This window comes from Heterodontus francisci, chromosome 47 (assembly GCF_036365525.1).
Source record: "Heterodontus francisci isolate sHetFra1 chromosome 47, sHetFra1.hap1, whole genome shotgun sequence".
NCBI lineage: Eukaryota > Metazoa > Chordata > Chondrichthyes > Heterodontiformes > Heterodontidae > Heterodontus > Heterodontus francisci.
In genome coordinates this window covers 6,184,575-6,201,826 of record NC_090417.1, presented here as the reverse complement: position 1 = coordinate 6,201,826, position 17,252 = coordinate 6,184,575, and the positions used below count along the sequence as shown (strand labels likewise).

The following is a 17,252-nucleotide window of genomic DNA, read 5'->3' as shown; positions in this document are numbered from 1 at the left end:
TAATACGGCAGTATAACAGCTGAGTCTTGGGTTTTGTTCGTACTGCCCTACTCATTTCCATAACTTCCCCACCTTCTCAGTCAGTTATGCAAATAGAAAATGCTGGAAATACTCTGCAGCTCTGACAGAATCTGTGGAGAGACACGAGAGAAAGTTTCAAGTCCATGACCTTTCGTCAGAACTCCTGCTGAGTACTTCCAGCATTTTCTGTTTTTATTTCAGATTGCCAACATCTGCAATATTTTGCTGTTGTTTTTTTCAGTCAGTTGCTGGGCTTGTGCGCAAACAGAGCTGCTTCTCAGCTGGCTGAAGTGCCATTTGCGGAAACTGAAGTCAGCTATCCCACCGTTAGGTAGGCTTACTGTGCTGACTTGCTTTTTACTGATGTTGAAGCCAAGTGATGGTGTTTGGTCCTGTTACATATATTACATTTGCCAGCACCGAACATGATTCTGCCACAAAGTTTTTAGTTCAGACTATTTCAAGCACAGGCTTTGATGCTTCTTCGGTTCCTATTTTAAGAGGGGTGGATACATTGGGTTCAGGATAACTATCAACTTTTAGGATTAGTCTCTCCATGGCAAATAGAATGATTGGGGAAAATAGTGTCAAGGATTGCTGTTGCAAGTCATTTGAGAGGACTGCATGCTAAACTGCTTTTACATTTAGTATTCTTGTAATTGGGATAGTTTAAGAGCAACAGTATGCTGGTTCTGAATGCTGAATCTGGCTTCCCCATTCTAATCGACAGTAGAGAACCTTAGTTTTCTAGGGTCCAAAATTCTGCACTGGGATTGGGAACTAGCTTTAATAATGATATGATGAACTGGCATTTCAAATTTGCCAGCACCGAACATGGTCACTCTCCCACTATCTGAATGTTGAAAGTGAAAGCACCTCCACATAGCAGGTCTAACTATGTGTGGCTCTTCTGCTGTATGCTATTGGTGCTTTCAGTGGCTGTCTGGCCTTGCCTCCCTGGTTACAATGTGGAAGTAGCTTTTATTCGGCAATGTAAGCTCTCACCCAGACTATGGTGATTGCAAACTGCTGAGCTGGTGAGGGGTTTTTTTCTCCCCTAAGCTTCCAGAACCACACAAAAAACATTCAGTGAGGTAATCTGCATATATGACTGGTTTTGATTTTCATGGTTATTTTCTACATCAGGACTTCAGTAGATTTCCCCCCCCCCCCCTTCTATTTATGGTTTTACTTGGGAGGTAAGTTTGAGGCACAAACCTACGAACTTTGCTTTAGTCAGTTCCCAGTGAACAATAGCCTGTTTGTTTGAGAGCAGAGCTTGGATAAAAGGTGCCTTTTTGATATCCTTGTGATTCCTGTGTGAATACTGTACTCTCCTCAGATTGACAGGCAGCAGTTTGAAGAAACCATCAGGGTACTAAACAACCTTTATGCAGAGGCTGAGAAGGTTGGGGGACAGTCCTACGTGGAGGGCTGCTTGGCATGCTTGACTGCATACACCATCTTCTTGTGCATGGAGACCCATTATGAGAAGGTGAGTCAGTTTTCTGCATGGCTATCAAGTTAAGTAAATGGATAGGACTGCTGCAAGCCAAATACAGTACTTTGTTACTCCAGCAATTGGAATGCCAATAGGATAGTTGTAACCTGGAAACTTTTCCCACCCAAACATCTGAAAATGGTTGTAAATTATCTTGAAAATAATGTTCCGTAATAGCTGGGGCTGGGAGAGTGAGTTGAATAATTTTAGGATTTGGAATCTGGTTATATTTGATTTTCTGGTAAGGATGTTAGGCATGTAACTGTTCTTGTAATATGTTCCTTGGGAACATAATGGATTAACTTTTTTTATTGTTTGGACAAGCAGTGTTAAAACAGGTGGGTGGGTAACTTGTTCCCAAACTTATGCACCCTACTGTCAAGCGTGGGGCTGTTGAGAGGCCTACGACTTTGGACCGTGACTTGAATGAAACCATTTCTTGTTGGCTGTTTCCAAATACACTGAAGGGAACCATCTGCCATTTTTAGCTCTGAAAAATCCTTCACACATCAATGCTATACTGGCCCTCTTGTTACTAACCTTCCTGGTAATAATAAGAGTTTTGGATGACTCCCAAACAGCCTTTTTCTGGAGAATGTTAAGTTAGCCATTTGAAGCATTTCTGACGCTTATCCTTAATAAGTGGAAGATCTGTGGAAACATTAGTTTTTTTTTAATCCCTTGCTAAATATGTGGAAATGGTTAGACTTCCACGCAATATGTTATGGAAACTTGGATTCAGACTGCAGGGATTGACCAAGCAGAATCAAATCTATCCGCTGATTGGATCATTTTGTAACTTTCTTGTGACTTGAAATAATATGCAGGGGTTTAATTAAAGTATGAAGGGCTCCCTTTATAAGCCGGTAAGAGAGTACTGGTCGCACAATCTTTCCAGTGAGAATATGTGTCACAAATTTATTGGTTTTGCAAAATGGTCCAGCTTCACAGCTATGGAGAATAGAAGATTGAAGTGACTTCAGGCAGCCTGGCTACCTTTGTGTCATTCATTGTCAGAATGACGGACAGCAGTATCGATGAATAGATAATGCACATTATAAGTTAGCAGAGGCATACTTAGTCCTCACACCTAAAGAAACCAGAGCCCACCAGCCCTCACTTTCTGCACCCCTGTCCTCACGAACAAACTCCCCAAGAATAGATGCATTGAGCCATGTTATGAGTTAGGTGATTTGTGCAATCCATTATATTTTGTGGATCTCGAAAGAAAGTACTAAGAATGTGTAACTGGATTCAAATTCAGCTTTCCTCTTTCTCCCACACCCTGTCATTCCACTTCCCCAATCATGATGCTCTTCCGTGATGGAGAGGATGGGCCAATAACCTGATCCCAGCTCTCTGCTCCTTCTGTCTCCATCTTTTCAGTAGTCTTGTGTAAGCCACTTTTTTGATAGATGCTGCTGACACAGATCCACATCCAGAATTGATTTTTAATGTATTTCCTGTGTTGTCTTACTGATGCAGTTTTTATTGTCTGTAGGTGTTGAAAAAGATCGCCAAATACATCCAGGAACAGAATGAGAAGACATATGCACCGCGAGGCCTTGTCATCGTCGATCCAATTGAAAGAGGATTGAGAGTTGTATCCTTTTTGGTTTTACTGGTTCACATATGCTGTTCCTTAATCTTTTTGCTGACTTCTTTTGAATGCTTTTGATCTTCTTTATGTAGCCGTATATAAGGAGGTTTTATAATGTTATTATGGTGCTGCTCCTTGCATGTTTGAAGCACAGAATTACTGCATTTCCTATTCTGATGTCAAACTTTGACAAAAGCACTCCCTCTTTTACATGTAACCGAGATGGTTGAAGTTTAAAAAAAAAATCTCCACAATCTTCTGAAATAATGCAATAAGCCTCTGTTTTTGAAGAGGGAAACTGGAGATTTGGGAAGCTAATGTAATTCTGGTAGTCAAGCGTAAATTTATTTTCTCTTTCCTAATTTTTTTTTCCCAATCCCTACTTAAGCTCCCCTGCATCTCACATTTCATTATCTCTAAAGGGCAAGCGAGCAACCTCCTGCTAGATTCACAGCGATGTCATCTCCTTTTTCCCTTTATCACATTGAAATGTATAAAATTCTGAGAGGGCTTGCCAGGGTAGATGCTGAGAGGCTGCTTCCCCTGGCTGGAAGGCCTATACGAGGGATCATTTTCTGGATAAGGCCCTTGGATGGTGGTGAATATTTGGAATTCTCTACCCCAGAGAGCTGAGATACTGTCGATGACTGTATTCAAGATGGAGATCGATAGAGTGGGAAAGGGGAGTTGAGGTGGAGGTTTAGCCCTTTTTGCATGGTGGAGCAGGCTTGAGGGACTGTTTGACCTACTCCTATTCCTATTTGTTATGTTCTTGTGTTCTTAAAGGGGCTTTCTTCCATCCCTGTCCTGGGTCTCCAGCACTGGTCTTTGCTGTTGAATTGCAGTTTGAAGGTGCTGGAGAGTTCTTAATTAAACTCTCGCTGCCTCCTTTTCATGTAAAGTGATCTGACAATGACTGCAGCACCTTTTATGTGTTAAACCTAATGAAGTGCTTTACAAGGCATCATAAGTCATTTACATGGCTGAAGACACAGTTCAAGAAATATATTATCAGGAGACTTCTGAAGGTGCATATAGAGGTTGTGAAGTGGAGGAGGCTGGGACCCGTGTTCCAGAGTGCCATGGTGTGGCAGCTGAACGTCTGGCTAGCAACAATTTAACAGAAGTAAGGGATAGTTGAATGCACGTTCAGCCCAAATCAGAAGAGTGGGAGATTTGAATTAATATGGAAAACTTTGAGGGTGTAGATTGGAGTGAAGCCATGAGTATGTGGCTGGACAGAGAAAGAATATGCATTCAATTTGAAAATAAGAATTTGTATATGAAGAAGGGATTGAAGAGATTTGTGAAAATGTGATTGGTGCAAAGGACTTGGTACTGAGTAGGTTACAAGCTGCTGAGTTCTGGATGAGTTAGGCTTGAGTTTGGAGGCTGCTGATTAGGATGTAGAAGATGTTGAGCCTTCAGTTGAGAAACGAGTATGGTGGGTGGAGGTCTGGACTCCGTCTTTGCACAAATTGCCTTTTGATCTTTTTTCTTTCAGTTACTGCATCTACTTGTATCTTTTGTAGACCTGTTCTGTTTGTATCTTCTTTCCTTACATTAAATAAAATACATTGTATCACATTGCTTTTTTGCTTGCAAAAGTAAGCCCACCCAGGAGCAAACTGTAAGGTTTGCGCCTCAATAGTCTAGATACCAAGCTGTAATGTATAGCTCCAAAATGAGTCTGCTTCATCTAGTATTTGGAAGTTCATTGAAATGATAAAGCACTGCTGTAAAAATTTGGCACGCTGAAGGAATTGTATGTGAAATTCTCAGGCTGCTCCAATTTTAACCTCTCTTGATGTCTTGAATAACCTTTTAATTGGAGAATCAAAGTAGGTTACTTTCTTGGCAGCCTTTAAAGAATAAATTATCAAATTCCTTTCAATGTGCCTGAATACAATGACCCATTATAAGCCAGAACTCAGTTAGAGACAACCTGTTTGTCTCACAAATATCCTTGGTTTGATAAGTGGTCAGAAAATTCATCCTGAGCACTCGTCCGGTTTGGTCAGTTGAGCGGTGAAATTCCTTCTGGTAAATTTTTTGGAAAAAATCTGCCTTGGTTATAAAATACTTGTGCTGAATTTATTTTTACTTAAATTAATGACTGGTAGAATTTATTCAGTTGTGTCGTGTTGTGAGTGTTGTCTGGGGATAACTGTGATGGCACTGGGAGTTTCACAGTATCCTGCTTTCGTAAGCGAATTCCAAAGCCCAGGTGGCTTTGACGACTCCACTTATCTGAGCTTGAGCCGACTTTTCTGACAGGTTCCTGAATCCATCGTTCTTCATAGTCATGTCAATAAGTAACACAGGAGATTTCAGCTGGTCTGCTGTAGTCCATGATATCCATTGTCGGCAGGCAATTGATGCTAATTAAAATGGACGTTCTGTGATAAACTCTCCTGTGGTGCCTGATTTATTGTGGAAATGTATTGCTTCTCTGAAGGAGCTGTTAATTACAAGAGTGGCACTCCTAGTATTTCATGGATGGTGGTGCATCCTTGGTTCCTGACAATCTGGGACCTTAAACTGCAGATAATGACACAGGTAGACCTGTCAGTCCAAATGATGTGGAAGAAGTTAAGATCCCCAGGCTTGGGGAATAATCGCAAAATCACTTATCTATAGAATTTTTAAAAAATATATATATTTATCAAAATGATACCTACTGTGAACAATAAAGGTAGTAAAACAATTGTGTAGTTCATTTGTCTTGATGTTGATTGGTCTTTCTTAATGAAAGGGCCTCTGACACGAATTTTCAAATCTTTTCTGGCCACAGGAGAGGTATCAGAGGACTGGAGGATAGCGAATATGGTACCATTATTTAAGAAGGGTAGCAGGGATAAACCAGGTAATTACAGGCCAGTGAGTCTAACATCAGTGATAGGGAAAATGTTGGAAAAAATTCTGAGGGGCAGGATTAATCTCCACTTGGAGAGGCAGGGATTAATCAGGGATAGTCAGCATGGCTTTGTCAGGGGGAGATCATGTCTAATAAACTTGATTGAAATTTTTGAGGCGGTGACGAAATGTGTAGATGAGGGTAAAGCAGTTGATGTAGCCTATATGGATTTCAGTAAGGCTTTTGATAAGGTCCCGCGTGGGAGATTGGTTAAAAAGGTAAAAGCCCATGGGATCCGGGGCAATTTAGCAAATTGGATCCAGAATTGGCTGAGTGGCAGGAGGCAGAGGGTAATGGTCAAGGGTTGTTTTTGCGAGTGGAAGCCTGTGACCAGTGGTGTACCACAGGGATCAGTGCTGGGACCCTTGTTGTTTGTAGTATACATTAATGATTTAGACGTGAATATAGGAGGTATGATCAATAAGTTTGCAGATGACATGAAAATTGGTGGTGTCGTAAATAGTGAGGAGGAAATCCTTGATTACAGGACGATATAGATGGCCTGGTAAGATGGGCGGAGCTGTGGCAAATGGAATTTAATGCTGAGAAGTGTGAAGTGATGCATTTTGGGAGGACTAACAAGGGAATATACAATAGATGGTAGGACCCTAGGAAGTACAGAGGGTCAGAGAGACCGTGGTGTAGTTGTTCATAGATCCCTGAAGGCAGCAGCACAGGTAGATAAGGTGGTTAGGAAGGCATATGGGATACTTGCCTTTATTAGCCGAGGAATCGAATATAAGAGCAGGGAGGTTATGTTAGAGCTCTATAAAACGCCAGTTAGACCACAGCTGGAGTACTGTACAGTTCTGGTCACCACACTGCAGGAAGGATGTGATTGCACTGGAGAGGGTGCAGAGGAGATTCACCAGGATGTTGCCTGGGCTGGAGCATTTCAGCTATGAAGAGAGACTGAAAAGGCTAGGGTTGTTTTCCCTGGAGCAGAGAAGGCTGAGGGGAGATATGATTAAGGTATCCAAAATTATGAGGAGCATCGATAGGTTAAATAGGAAGAAACTTTTTCCCTAAGCGGAGGGGTCAAGAATCAGGGGGAATAGATTTAAGGTAAGGTGCAGGAGGTTTAGAGGGAATTTGAGGAAACATTTTTTCACCTAGAGAGTGGTTGGAATCTGGAACTGCCTGAAGTGGTGGGAGAGGCAGGAACCCTCACAACATTTAAGAAGTATTCAGATGAGCACGTGAAATGCCACAGCATACAAGGCTACGGGCCAAGTGCTGGAGAATGGGATTAAAATAGTTAGGTGCTTGATGGCCGGCACAGACACGATGGGCCGAAGGGCCTGTTTCTGTGCCGTATAACTCTATGAAAGAAAGACGTAGAGCTAATTGTGCTATTTGTGTCCCTTAGTAATAAAAAAAAAGCTCAAAAGATAGGTATTTTCAAAACAAATGCTTACTGTCATACTAGATTGTTGACTATTTCCAGTTTGATGTGTGAACATCCACTTAAAACATAAGATGTGATCTTTGTAGGTTCCATAATTGGAGCAGGGGGCTTGAGAGGATGGGCCTCAAGTTGAATGTACCTTTTATTTTCTTACACCCCCTCGCCCCACTTTGTACAGTTGGCTCATGTTGAGGTATGGGCTCCTCGGGCGCCAGCAGCATAACGTCATTAAACCTCTACCTCGAACATTATACCCTTTATTTTGCTTAAAAACCTGCGAATGGTAGAGAAATGTTCAATTTACGTTTACCTCAAATTCTTAAAGTATTTTCTTTTTCGATTTTCACAAGCAAATCTTGAGAAAGAGATGGTGGGACCACTTCCCTCAAGAAAGATTTCCCCTTGTTAAAACCCCTTTGTTTCAATATGGAGTAAGGACATGGACCTGACCAGAAATTGGAGTGAAATTAGGCGAGGAGACCAATGGGACAGTTGCTGAGAGGTTTTGAAGTGAAGGAGAGAGATAGCAAACGATAGCAATGTGGGGTAAGAGTTCTCAAGTGTTGGCCAAGAATGCTGATGGCTCTGCTCACTTCATGGGATGTGGGCATTGCTGGCAGACCAATATTTGTTGGCCATCCATAATTATCCTTGAGCTGAGTGGCTGGCTTGCTAGGCCATTTCAGAGCAATTAAGAGTCAGCCACATTGTTGTGGGTCTGGAGTCACATGTTGGCCAGACCAAGTAAGGACGGCAGATTTTCTTCCCTCCAGGACATTAGTGGGTTTTTATGTCATTGATAATTTTATGGCACCATTCCTGAGAGGAGCTTTCAATCCCAGATTTTTATTAATTAATTGCATTTATTAATTAATTTGAATTTAAATTCCACCAGCTACCATGGTGGGATTTGAACGCCCAGGGCATTGGCCTAGGCCTCTGGATTTCTAGTGCTGTGGCATTACCACTATGCCACTGTGTCTCCACGGGAGTACTTTTGCAAGGTTCCAGTCAAGAACTTGTCCATCACATTTTATTTTAAAGAAACTAGGTACAGCTTGCTTCTTCTACTTCTGCTGACTTGAGCTCTGGTACTTTTCTGCAGTTGCCAGCAGGGTTCCAGGACTCCTGCTAACTAACCTTTTTTTTCATGTGTATTGGCATGCTTTTGAGCTGTGGAGCGCATCTCTGTGAAGCCTGATCCTGCCCTCACAGAATGTTCACATGCAATCACTTTGAATCCCATCTCCCTTCCTTCTGCTCTGAAGCTCCAGTTCAGATCAGCTATCTGAATGATGTGATGGACTTTTTCTGATCTCTGTGGTTCAGGAATGCACTTACTCCCTGAGAATCCAGATTAATTGTTTTTATAAAGGGCAGATTTTTGCACGTGGTTCTAAATATTGTCAGTGGAATTGACTTTCTGGATTTCATATGGTTAGTTACTTCTGCAACCTCTGGTCTTGGCGAGATATGCCAATTACTTATGGCAATGTGCCTGTAACTACAGGAATTTTAATTTTAATTTTTCTGGACCTGAATTGGACACGGTTAAGAAAGTGTCAGAAGCAATTGGATCATCTTGCGGTTTAGATTCAAATGGCTGCCTTGTGCTGTCGGAATATGAAAAGGCGTTATGTGTGCATCACACAGATGTTGACTCAGGCTGATTGATGCTTGGGACACGTTCAACACATTGTACTTATTTAATATTTAACAAAAATACCACAGCAATTTCACGGTCTCTGCTCTTTCACGTAGTGTGTTTTGAGTTATGGGCGTGTACGGTAAGGCATACAGGAGGAATATGAGAGAGACTAACAGAAAAGCTGTGTAGTTTGCAAGAAGAGCCTTAGAGCACAGCAGACTGATTTTATTGGTACTGGCATTTTATTGATGTTGGCAGTAGATGCACTGAATATAAAAAGGGGAGAACTTTGCACCCCAGGCATCCAGGTCCCAACTTTCCTTGAATCATGAACAGCTGTCTGAGGCAGTGCAAAAAGTACAGCTCCTTCAGCTTGACTGTCTTCCTTGTGTAGCTTGTGTCAGCAGTGACCTAGTGCGTAGCATTCACGCTGGAGTCAGAAGGTTGTGCATTCAAGTCCCAATCCAGGGACTTCAGCACAAAATCTATGCTGGCACTCCAGTGCAGTACTGAGGTAGTGTTGCACTGACAGAGGTACTGTCGTCTTTCAGTTGAGACATTAAACCAAGTTTCCATCTGCTACCTCGTATAAAAGGTCTTATGGCACCATTTAGAGGTTCTCCCTTGTTTCCTGGCTAGCGTTTATCCCTCAAACAACACCTTTAAAAACAAATAATCTGGTCATTATCAGATTGCTGTTTGTGGGTGCTTGCTGTGTGCAAATTGATTGTCGTGTTTCCTACATTACAACAGTGACTACACTCCAGAGATACATAATTGGCTGTAAAGCACTTTGAGATGTCCTGAGGCTATGAAAGACTGCTATATAAATGCAAGTTTTTTTTTATGGATTGGGTGGGATGCGGGGTTCTTTAAGTGTGATCTCTGTGGGGTTGAGGTGGCCCTCATGATGTCATTTGAAAGCCAATTCAGCCCCGAAAGTCAGATTGATGATCTGGTAACAAATGCAGGAGGTCTAGTGCACCGTTGGTGATTGGCAAGCCAGCCTGGTTCATGAGTGCAACCTGGGGTCATAGATTCTTTCCGCTGGTATTTCACTAACTCTTCAAAGCAATGGCCTAGTTCAGTACTCAGTAAAATTTGTGTGATTTTAGCTCTTTGAATTTGAGTGTTGCCTGGTGGAAGATGAGGAATCCTTAAGTCCTGGCCGTGCCAGTCTTTGGACTTGGATCATGTCCCTATGGGGAGCGTATATGCACTCAATCAGTGACACAGAAGTGCATGTGTAGATTGGAGAATTTTTAACACTGAGTTTTTATGACTATCCAGCAGCTTTTTTGGATGGTTTTTCCTGGTTAATTCAATTTATTGAATGCTCATTAATAACTTGCTGTTGTGGACATCTGGAGTGCTAGTCTGTTAATATAACCATTCTGTCCCCTGAGCCTGTTCCCCCATTCACCTCCAATCCACTTACCTACCTTTGCTCCATATCCTTGAATACGCTTATCTAAGAAAAATCTATCAGCAGAGAGGGGGTGTGGGGAAGAGTGTTCCATACTAAGTCCCTTTGCTCTTCTGCTACTCCTAATCTCTTGCCATTAAGAAAATACTCTGACTTGTGTTTGTCAGATCAAAGGTGAAACTCACAATTCCCCTCATCTGCTACAGTTTTGTCCATTTACCTAGTCTGCTTGTTTCTCATTGTAACTTTCTCCTCTCGTCTGCACAACTTACTGTGTCTGCAAACTTGAATATGCAACTGTATTCCTTCATCAAATTCCGTTCGAAGTCTGTAATTTCCTGTGGGTTGTTGGTAGGTGCTTTTTTTAATCTCAGGTCTTTCTTGAAGTTGATAAATTTACAAGTGATAGTGGCTGAAGCAGCTTATTTTCATGACACCCACTGTCTCTTGCTGATGCTCTTTTGCAGATTGTTAGGCTGCCACTAACTCCAAGCTCCCTTTTGTTTTATCATTCATGTTCAACTACCCAAGGTATTTAAGGGAAAAATAAACCAGAAGAAAGAACACGTCAGAATTACTCCTATTTTGATTAGCTTTTTATTTTTAGGGTTTTGAGGTGAAACTCACTCTTTTAACCCTGCTGCACAATTGTGGATTTCTTGGATTAGAAACAGAAAATGTTAGAAATGCTCAGCAGGTCTGCCAGTGGATGTGGTTCATTTGCACTTTCAGAAGGTTTTCTACAAAGTCCCACATAAGAGATTAGCATGTAAAATTCAAGTGCATGGTATTGGGGTTAGTGTATTGCGATGGATAGAAAATTGGTTGGCGGACAGGAAGCCAAGAGTAGGAATAAACGGGGCTTTTTCCAAATGGCAGGCAGTGACTGGAGGGGTACCGCAGGGATCGGTGCGAGGACCCCAGCTATTCACAATATATATTCATGATTTAGATGAGGGAACTAAATGTAATATCTCCAAATTTGCAGATGACAAAACTGGATGGGAGGGTGAGTTGTGAAGAGGATGTAGAAAGGCTTCATGGTGATTTGGACAAGTTGAGTGAGTGGGCAAATGCTTGGCAGATGCAGTATAATGTGGATAAATGTGAGGTTATCCACTTTGGAAGCAAAAACAGGAAGGCAGATTATTATCTGAATGGCTATAAACTGAGAGAGGGAAATATGCAGTGAGACCTGGGTGTTCTCAAACACCAGTCGCTGAAGGTAAGCATGCAGGTGCAGGTGGTAAAAAGGGCAAACGGTATGTTGGCCTTCACAGTGAGAGGATTCGAGTACAGGAGCAGGGATGACTTGCTGCAATTATACAGAGCCTTGGTGAGGCCACACCTGGAATATTGTGTGCAGTTTTGATCTCCTGATCTGAGGAAGGATGTTCATGCTCTCGAGGGGTTGCAGCGAAGGTTTACCAGACTGATTCCTGGGATGACGGGTCTGACGTGTGAGGGGAGATTGAGTCAGTTAGGATAATATTCGCTGGAGTTCAGAAGAGAGAGGGGGGAATCTCCGAGAAACCTATAAAATTCTAACAGGACTTGACAGGGTAGATGCAGGAAGGATGTTCCCGATGGTGGGGGAGTCCAGAACCAGGGATCATAGTCTAAGGATATGGGGTAAACCTTTCAGGACTGAGATGAGAAGAAATTTCTTCACCTAGAGAGTGGTGAGCCTGTGGAATTCGAAAGCAGCTGAGGCCAAAACATTGTATGTTTTCAAGAGGAGTTAGATATAGCTCTTGGGGTGAAAGGGATCAAAGGGTATGGGGAGAAAGTGGGAACAGGTTACTGAATTGGATGATCAGCCATGATCACAATGAATGGCAGAGCAGCCTCGAAGGGCCAAATGGCCTTCGGCTGCTCCTATTTTCTATGTTTCTATTTGTGGAGCAAGAAACAAAGTTAACGTTTCAGGTTCTGGTGAAAGATCATTGACCTGAAACATTAACTCTGTTTCTCTCTCCACAGATGCTGCCAGACTCGCTGAGTCGTTCCCTTATCTTCTATTTTTATTTCAGATTTCCAGCATCCACAAAGTGCTCAGGTGGATTTCTTGGCTTTCCTTCTATCTGTGATGAAGGGCATGGTAGTTAATCAATTACTTTGGTCTAACCTGATGGGTTACAGATTGTCTGCAGCTGCCAGAAATAACCATACAAGTGAAAAATTGTTTGGGAAATCAGACCTGACCTGGATTGACACAGAAAAATGAAAATGTTCTTTCACTTTCTGTGTCTGTTTGGATAAAGCCTGATTGGATCAACCCTGATTTCCTGGGAAATATATTGTTGGCATCTTTTTTGGTTTCAGCCAATGGCCCTCACCATTTGAACGTTTGCTGATCTGAAGGAATAAATCATTCTCTGCAGAAAATGTTTCTGATGGTCTTTGTTAGAAAGAGGCTTGAAGCCCATTGACCATCGCACCTGTATATGTAGAGTCTGTTTGCCTTTAATATTCCCCTTGTTTTTCACTTTTTCTAACCGCTGAAGGTGCTGACTGAGCTGAGATGCAGTTCTTCAGTCTCTAAAGTCCTAGATGCTTTATTCAAATGGCTCCTTGTTGTATAGACCAATGGGAAATCCATTCTGGAAGTCTTCACAACAAAACCTTGTCCTCTCCCAGCATACCCACGTGCTCACTTTCCCTGTTGGGAGCATTGGATATTTTTGTTCTGCTGCTGAGGCCAGGAAGTCGTGCGACTGCTGCCTGACTGGAGGTGAGCTCGTTCACTATCGACCAGGCACTGGTTGTGGGGCCTGCTGATGTTCATGGTTTCAAGTTACACTTGAGTGGTGTATTGCCTCCAGTGCTGTTTGGAGGTTTTTTAAAGTCATGTTAGCGGGGTGTGGGTCCAAAAAGTTATGCTGATCGTTAATGTTTTGAGGGAGGTGGGGAACAATTGCACTTGATCTTTTTTTATTTCAAGACTTTTTTGAGGCCAGTGATTAGGACAGCTGGTTACTTCTGAATCAGAATTAGCACACGCACAAAATGATCAAGCTTTATCAGAATCTGTATCAAGAAAATTTCACTCTTTACATTTTCAGTTATTTACAATGGACTCCAAAGGAAATCTGCTGTATTGTACTATGTCAGTGATGCTTCAGATATCCCATTTGTTTCCTTAACCCTGGCTCCTGCAGATTGAGATCTCCATTTATGAAGACAGAAGTCTTAGTAGTGGAAGATGAAGTGTGGAAAAACTAAGGTATGAACTTAAGAGGACTGGTCACATCTTTGTCTTGAGCAGAAACACAAAGTGAAGTATATTCACACTAAAGATTCCCGAAGTACCATCACCTTTGAACTGCTGGACTGAACATTGCCATCATGAATCTCATGAAGTATGCTACATACTGTTGATATTCTGAAAAGCAGCTTGATGCAGTGGGTCTGCTGCACATCAGGTGAATCAGTAGGATTTCACCTGTTAAGCACCATTCATCCTGATGGTTTAAAGTTATTCTGACTGGTATCTGGAGTGACTCCAGGCAGAAGCCAGAATAACTTCATGGCATCATTCAGACCGAATCCAATACACAGGAAGGCAGCTGGTAAATAACCCCAGGAATCTGCAGTGTGCAACTGCAAAAAAAAATCGTCATTTTGAAAAAGTGACTTGTGTCATTATGAAGTATGTGGTTTAACACCAATGTAGATATGGAGTTAAATTTGTTCAAAATTTGCAGAATTGGAGACCAGCTATTTTTTTTTAACTGACCGCATCATTCTAGGTTTCATTAGGATGTACTTCTAAGGCTTAAGTGATTTAGCAAATTTACCCTTGTATGAAGTTTGCATGGCCAGGGATTTAAATGATTGAACCTTGAGCACTTTGTGTTCCTTTTTGATGATTGGATGTCTGTGCTTGACAAATGTATTTACCTCCCTTCTCTAACATGGAGAGCTTTTATATGGGTTCAAGGTGAGAACATTTGGTTGTCTTTTTTCCTATTTCTGTCTCTGTCTCCCTCTCTCCAATACTCAGTCATGTTCCTTAGCCCCAGGTTTGGAAGGGCATTCCCTTCTGCCAGCAGTGTGACAGTTGTTTCCCACTCCTGTCATTCCTGTGACATCTGACATTGCGAGGTTGTGTGACTTGATGGTATAAAACTGCAATGAGAAGTCACTGAGTTGGGAGTGTGACTGAAAAATCCTTGTAACTACAAAAGATGCCAAGTTTGTATCCCATCAGTTTGTGCTGGGTTGATAATTGCGTCATGGAGGTGAAAGGTTAACTTTAAGACTGATGATGCCCTTCTGCATCTCTAGACATTTTCCATTACATATTGTGAATTCACTTGGCTGAAGATCCTTCCCTCCTCCGCAGCCTGAAGCATTCGCTCTCATTTTGCGAGGATTGAGTGAGGACCAGTGTGGGCTGCAGGGATAGTCAGTAAATGCTGGCATAGCCAGCAATGCCTGGATCCCATGAACAATTTTTTTTTCAAAAAAGGTGGAACATGACATTGAATGTTTAAGCTCACCTTCAGTCGAGGAGTGTGGCTTAGATGCAGGGGACTTGGCTGTGGGACAGCGAGAAGAAATGAGGACTGCAAAAGATTAAATACAATGTTTGTCGAGATCCATCAAATGTGCTTTCCACCTTTTATTGCATGAACAGACAATGTAATTTAGAAGTAATTACCATACCTACAGAATATTAATTTATTTGCTTGCTGCTTTTGGATTTGGATTCATTTGTAGCTGGATCTACGATATTTGGTTGTAATACATTGCAGTGACTCACTCTACCACTGTTAATTCTGTCCAGTCTATTTTCTTGATGGCTGTGATTATATCTGCTGTTATAGATTTTCTTTTTACAGATTTAACCCACGTTCTGATGTGTTTCATTGTTTGATTTGGGAATATATTCACATGAACTTTTCCCTGCTTTAACAAGCACCAGTAAATCTTTGTGACTGTTTAGAGCAGTTCTATTTAGTTGCACCATGAGGTTCGCTTCCCTGATGAAGTTATTGCATTTTTAAAATCCAGTAAATGTATTAAAAGATGACGCCTTGTTTTCAGGAGCATTGCCTTATAGATTTGTAGGTTGGCGATGTGCATCGCACTTTGAGCAAAGTAGATGTGCAGTTTTGATTTGTCTCTTCACTTCATGGAAATATTGACTGTTAGTTTCACAGGATAATTATCGATGAGGAAGGCTATTCCTCTCATCTTAGTCCATCCATTCAGAAAGACCTCCATTGTAGCCTCCAACTGGTACTTCACTGCCGTTCGGGGATCTTATAGTCTTGCACAGTATTTACAGCACAAAAACAGGCCGTTCAGCCCAGTATCCAAGCCAGCGATTGTGCTCCATACAAATCTACCTCTCCCAGAAGTACATTCTATGTATTGATCATTATTTTACGTGAAAGAGAACTTTCAGACACCAATTCATGTTACTTGTTTGACTTAACATGAAGTCTGTTCTCCTCTCTTCAACACTGCCCCCTCCTTCCCCTCAAGAAAAAATTCAAGTCTTAAAAAATGTGGATAAGTTTTACCATTCAATGGCCTGGACATTCCAGAATTTGGAAATTTTGTTACTGCATGTCTTCTATGTTTATGTTGCCAAGTTTCAGAGGTTTGAGTTAACAGCTGTTGGCATTGGGACTGCATCTTCAATGTGTTGTCGGCCTAGTGTGAAATTATTTGAGTTCAACTACTTGCAGAGATTGGGATGAGGATTTTTAACTATTAATGAAGACCTAATAATTGAAATACTGGAGCTTTGGGGTCTCTTAATTACATTTGTTGACTGATGTTTCCACTGGAGGCTTTCATAACGGGCAGGATATATTTAATCTGAGCTGGGTTTAAAAGCCAGGAGGAAAACTGGGCCTTTAAAAGGCCTTTGTGAATCTGCAACACCCTGGCCTGTTGACTGAGGAAGCAGCATTGATGAGGTATAGCTTTGAACTTTCAAAATAAGTTGTTTGAAGATAGGTGGGGGAAGTAGAGTGAGGGAGAGCAAGATATGCGTTGAAAGTCTTGGGATATATTTCGAAAAGAAGCTGATGGCTTACAGTGTAGGACAGGACCAGGATTGTGGTCCCTTGGGGGAGAAACTTCCCAAAGTCATGTTATGCGGCACAATACCAGTCGCTGTTTCCAGCTATGGGCAAACAGTCAAAAACTGAACAAAAAGTTTTCTTCGATTACGATTTTCAGACCTTCCAATCTTAACAAAAACTTCCTTCTCATTTCTGTAACTGTTGAAGTTTGTCAGGACTGGATGGTCCAATTGGTGAGCTGACTGTTCTTTCACCTCTCTGATCTTCACTTAAATTCATTGGAGACACGGTTGGGTATGGGGAGAGTTTGTTTTAATTTCTCATCCATCCCTGACTGCAAAAGTTCTACATGAGCTGTGCTTGGACAGTCTCAATACAAGTTCTTTGTAGCAGTGGCTAATTTAGCACTCAGTTGGTGATCTGTGAGGCTACATGGACTGCTCATGGGGGAAATGGGATTGTCACATTTGGGCAATAGGGCAAGGGTGTTCAAGCTTTTGCCTTTGCTGATTCGATGTATCGCATCGTGACTTGGGCCACACTTGAGATTTCAATTTCTATTGAGTTGCTGAAGCTAACAAGTCTTGTCCTAACCGATCTCTCAGTGATGCAACAGTCTTCTCCAAACCTCTAGACCCACAAAGTTCAAACAGAACAAAGCAGTAATTAGGTTCTAGGTGGAAATGT

The 17,252-nt window shown here is 41.8% G+C and overlaps 1 protein-coding gene across 1 annotated transcript in view; it reads left to right on the top strand.

Annotated features, from left to right (window-relative positions):
• LOC137357206 (golgin subfamily A member 7-like) overlaps positions 1-17,252 on the top strand; it is a 32,886-nt gene that overhangs the window by 10,716 nt on the left and 4,918 nt on the right. Inside the window, exons 3-5 of the mRNA XM_068023364.1 lie at positions 1,364-1,516; positions 3,024-3,125; positions 13,683-13,747. Of these exons, the coding sequence (XP_067879465.1) occupies positions 1,364-1,516; positions 3,024-3,125; positions 13,683-13,730 (303 nt within the window). The 3' untranslated portion in view covers positions 13,731-13,747. The remainder of the gene's footprint in view (positions 1-1,363; positions 1,517-3,023; positions 3,126-13,682; positions 13,748-17,252) is intronic.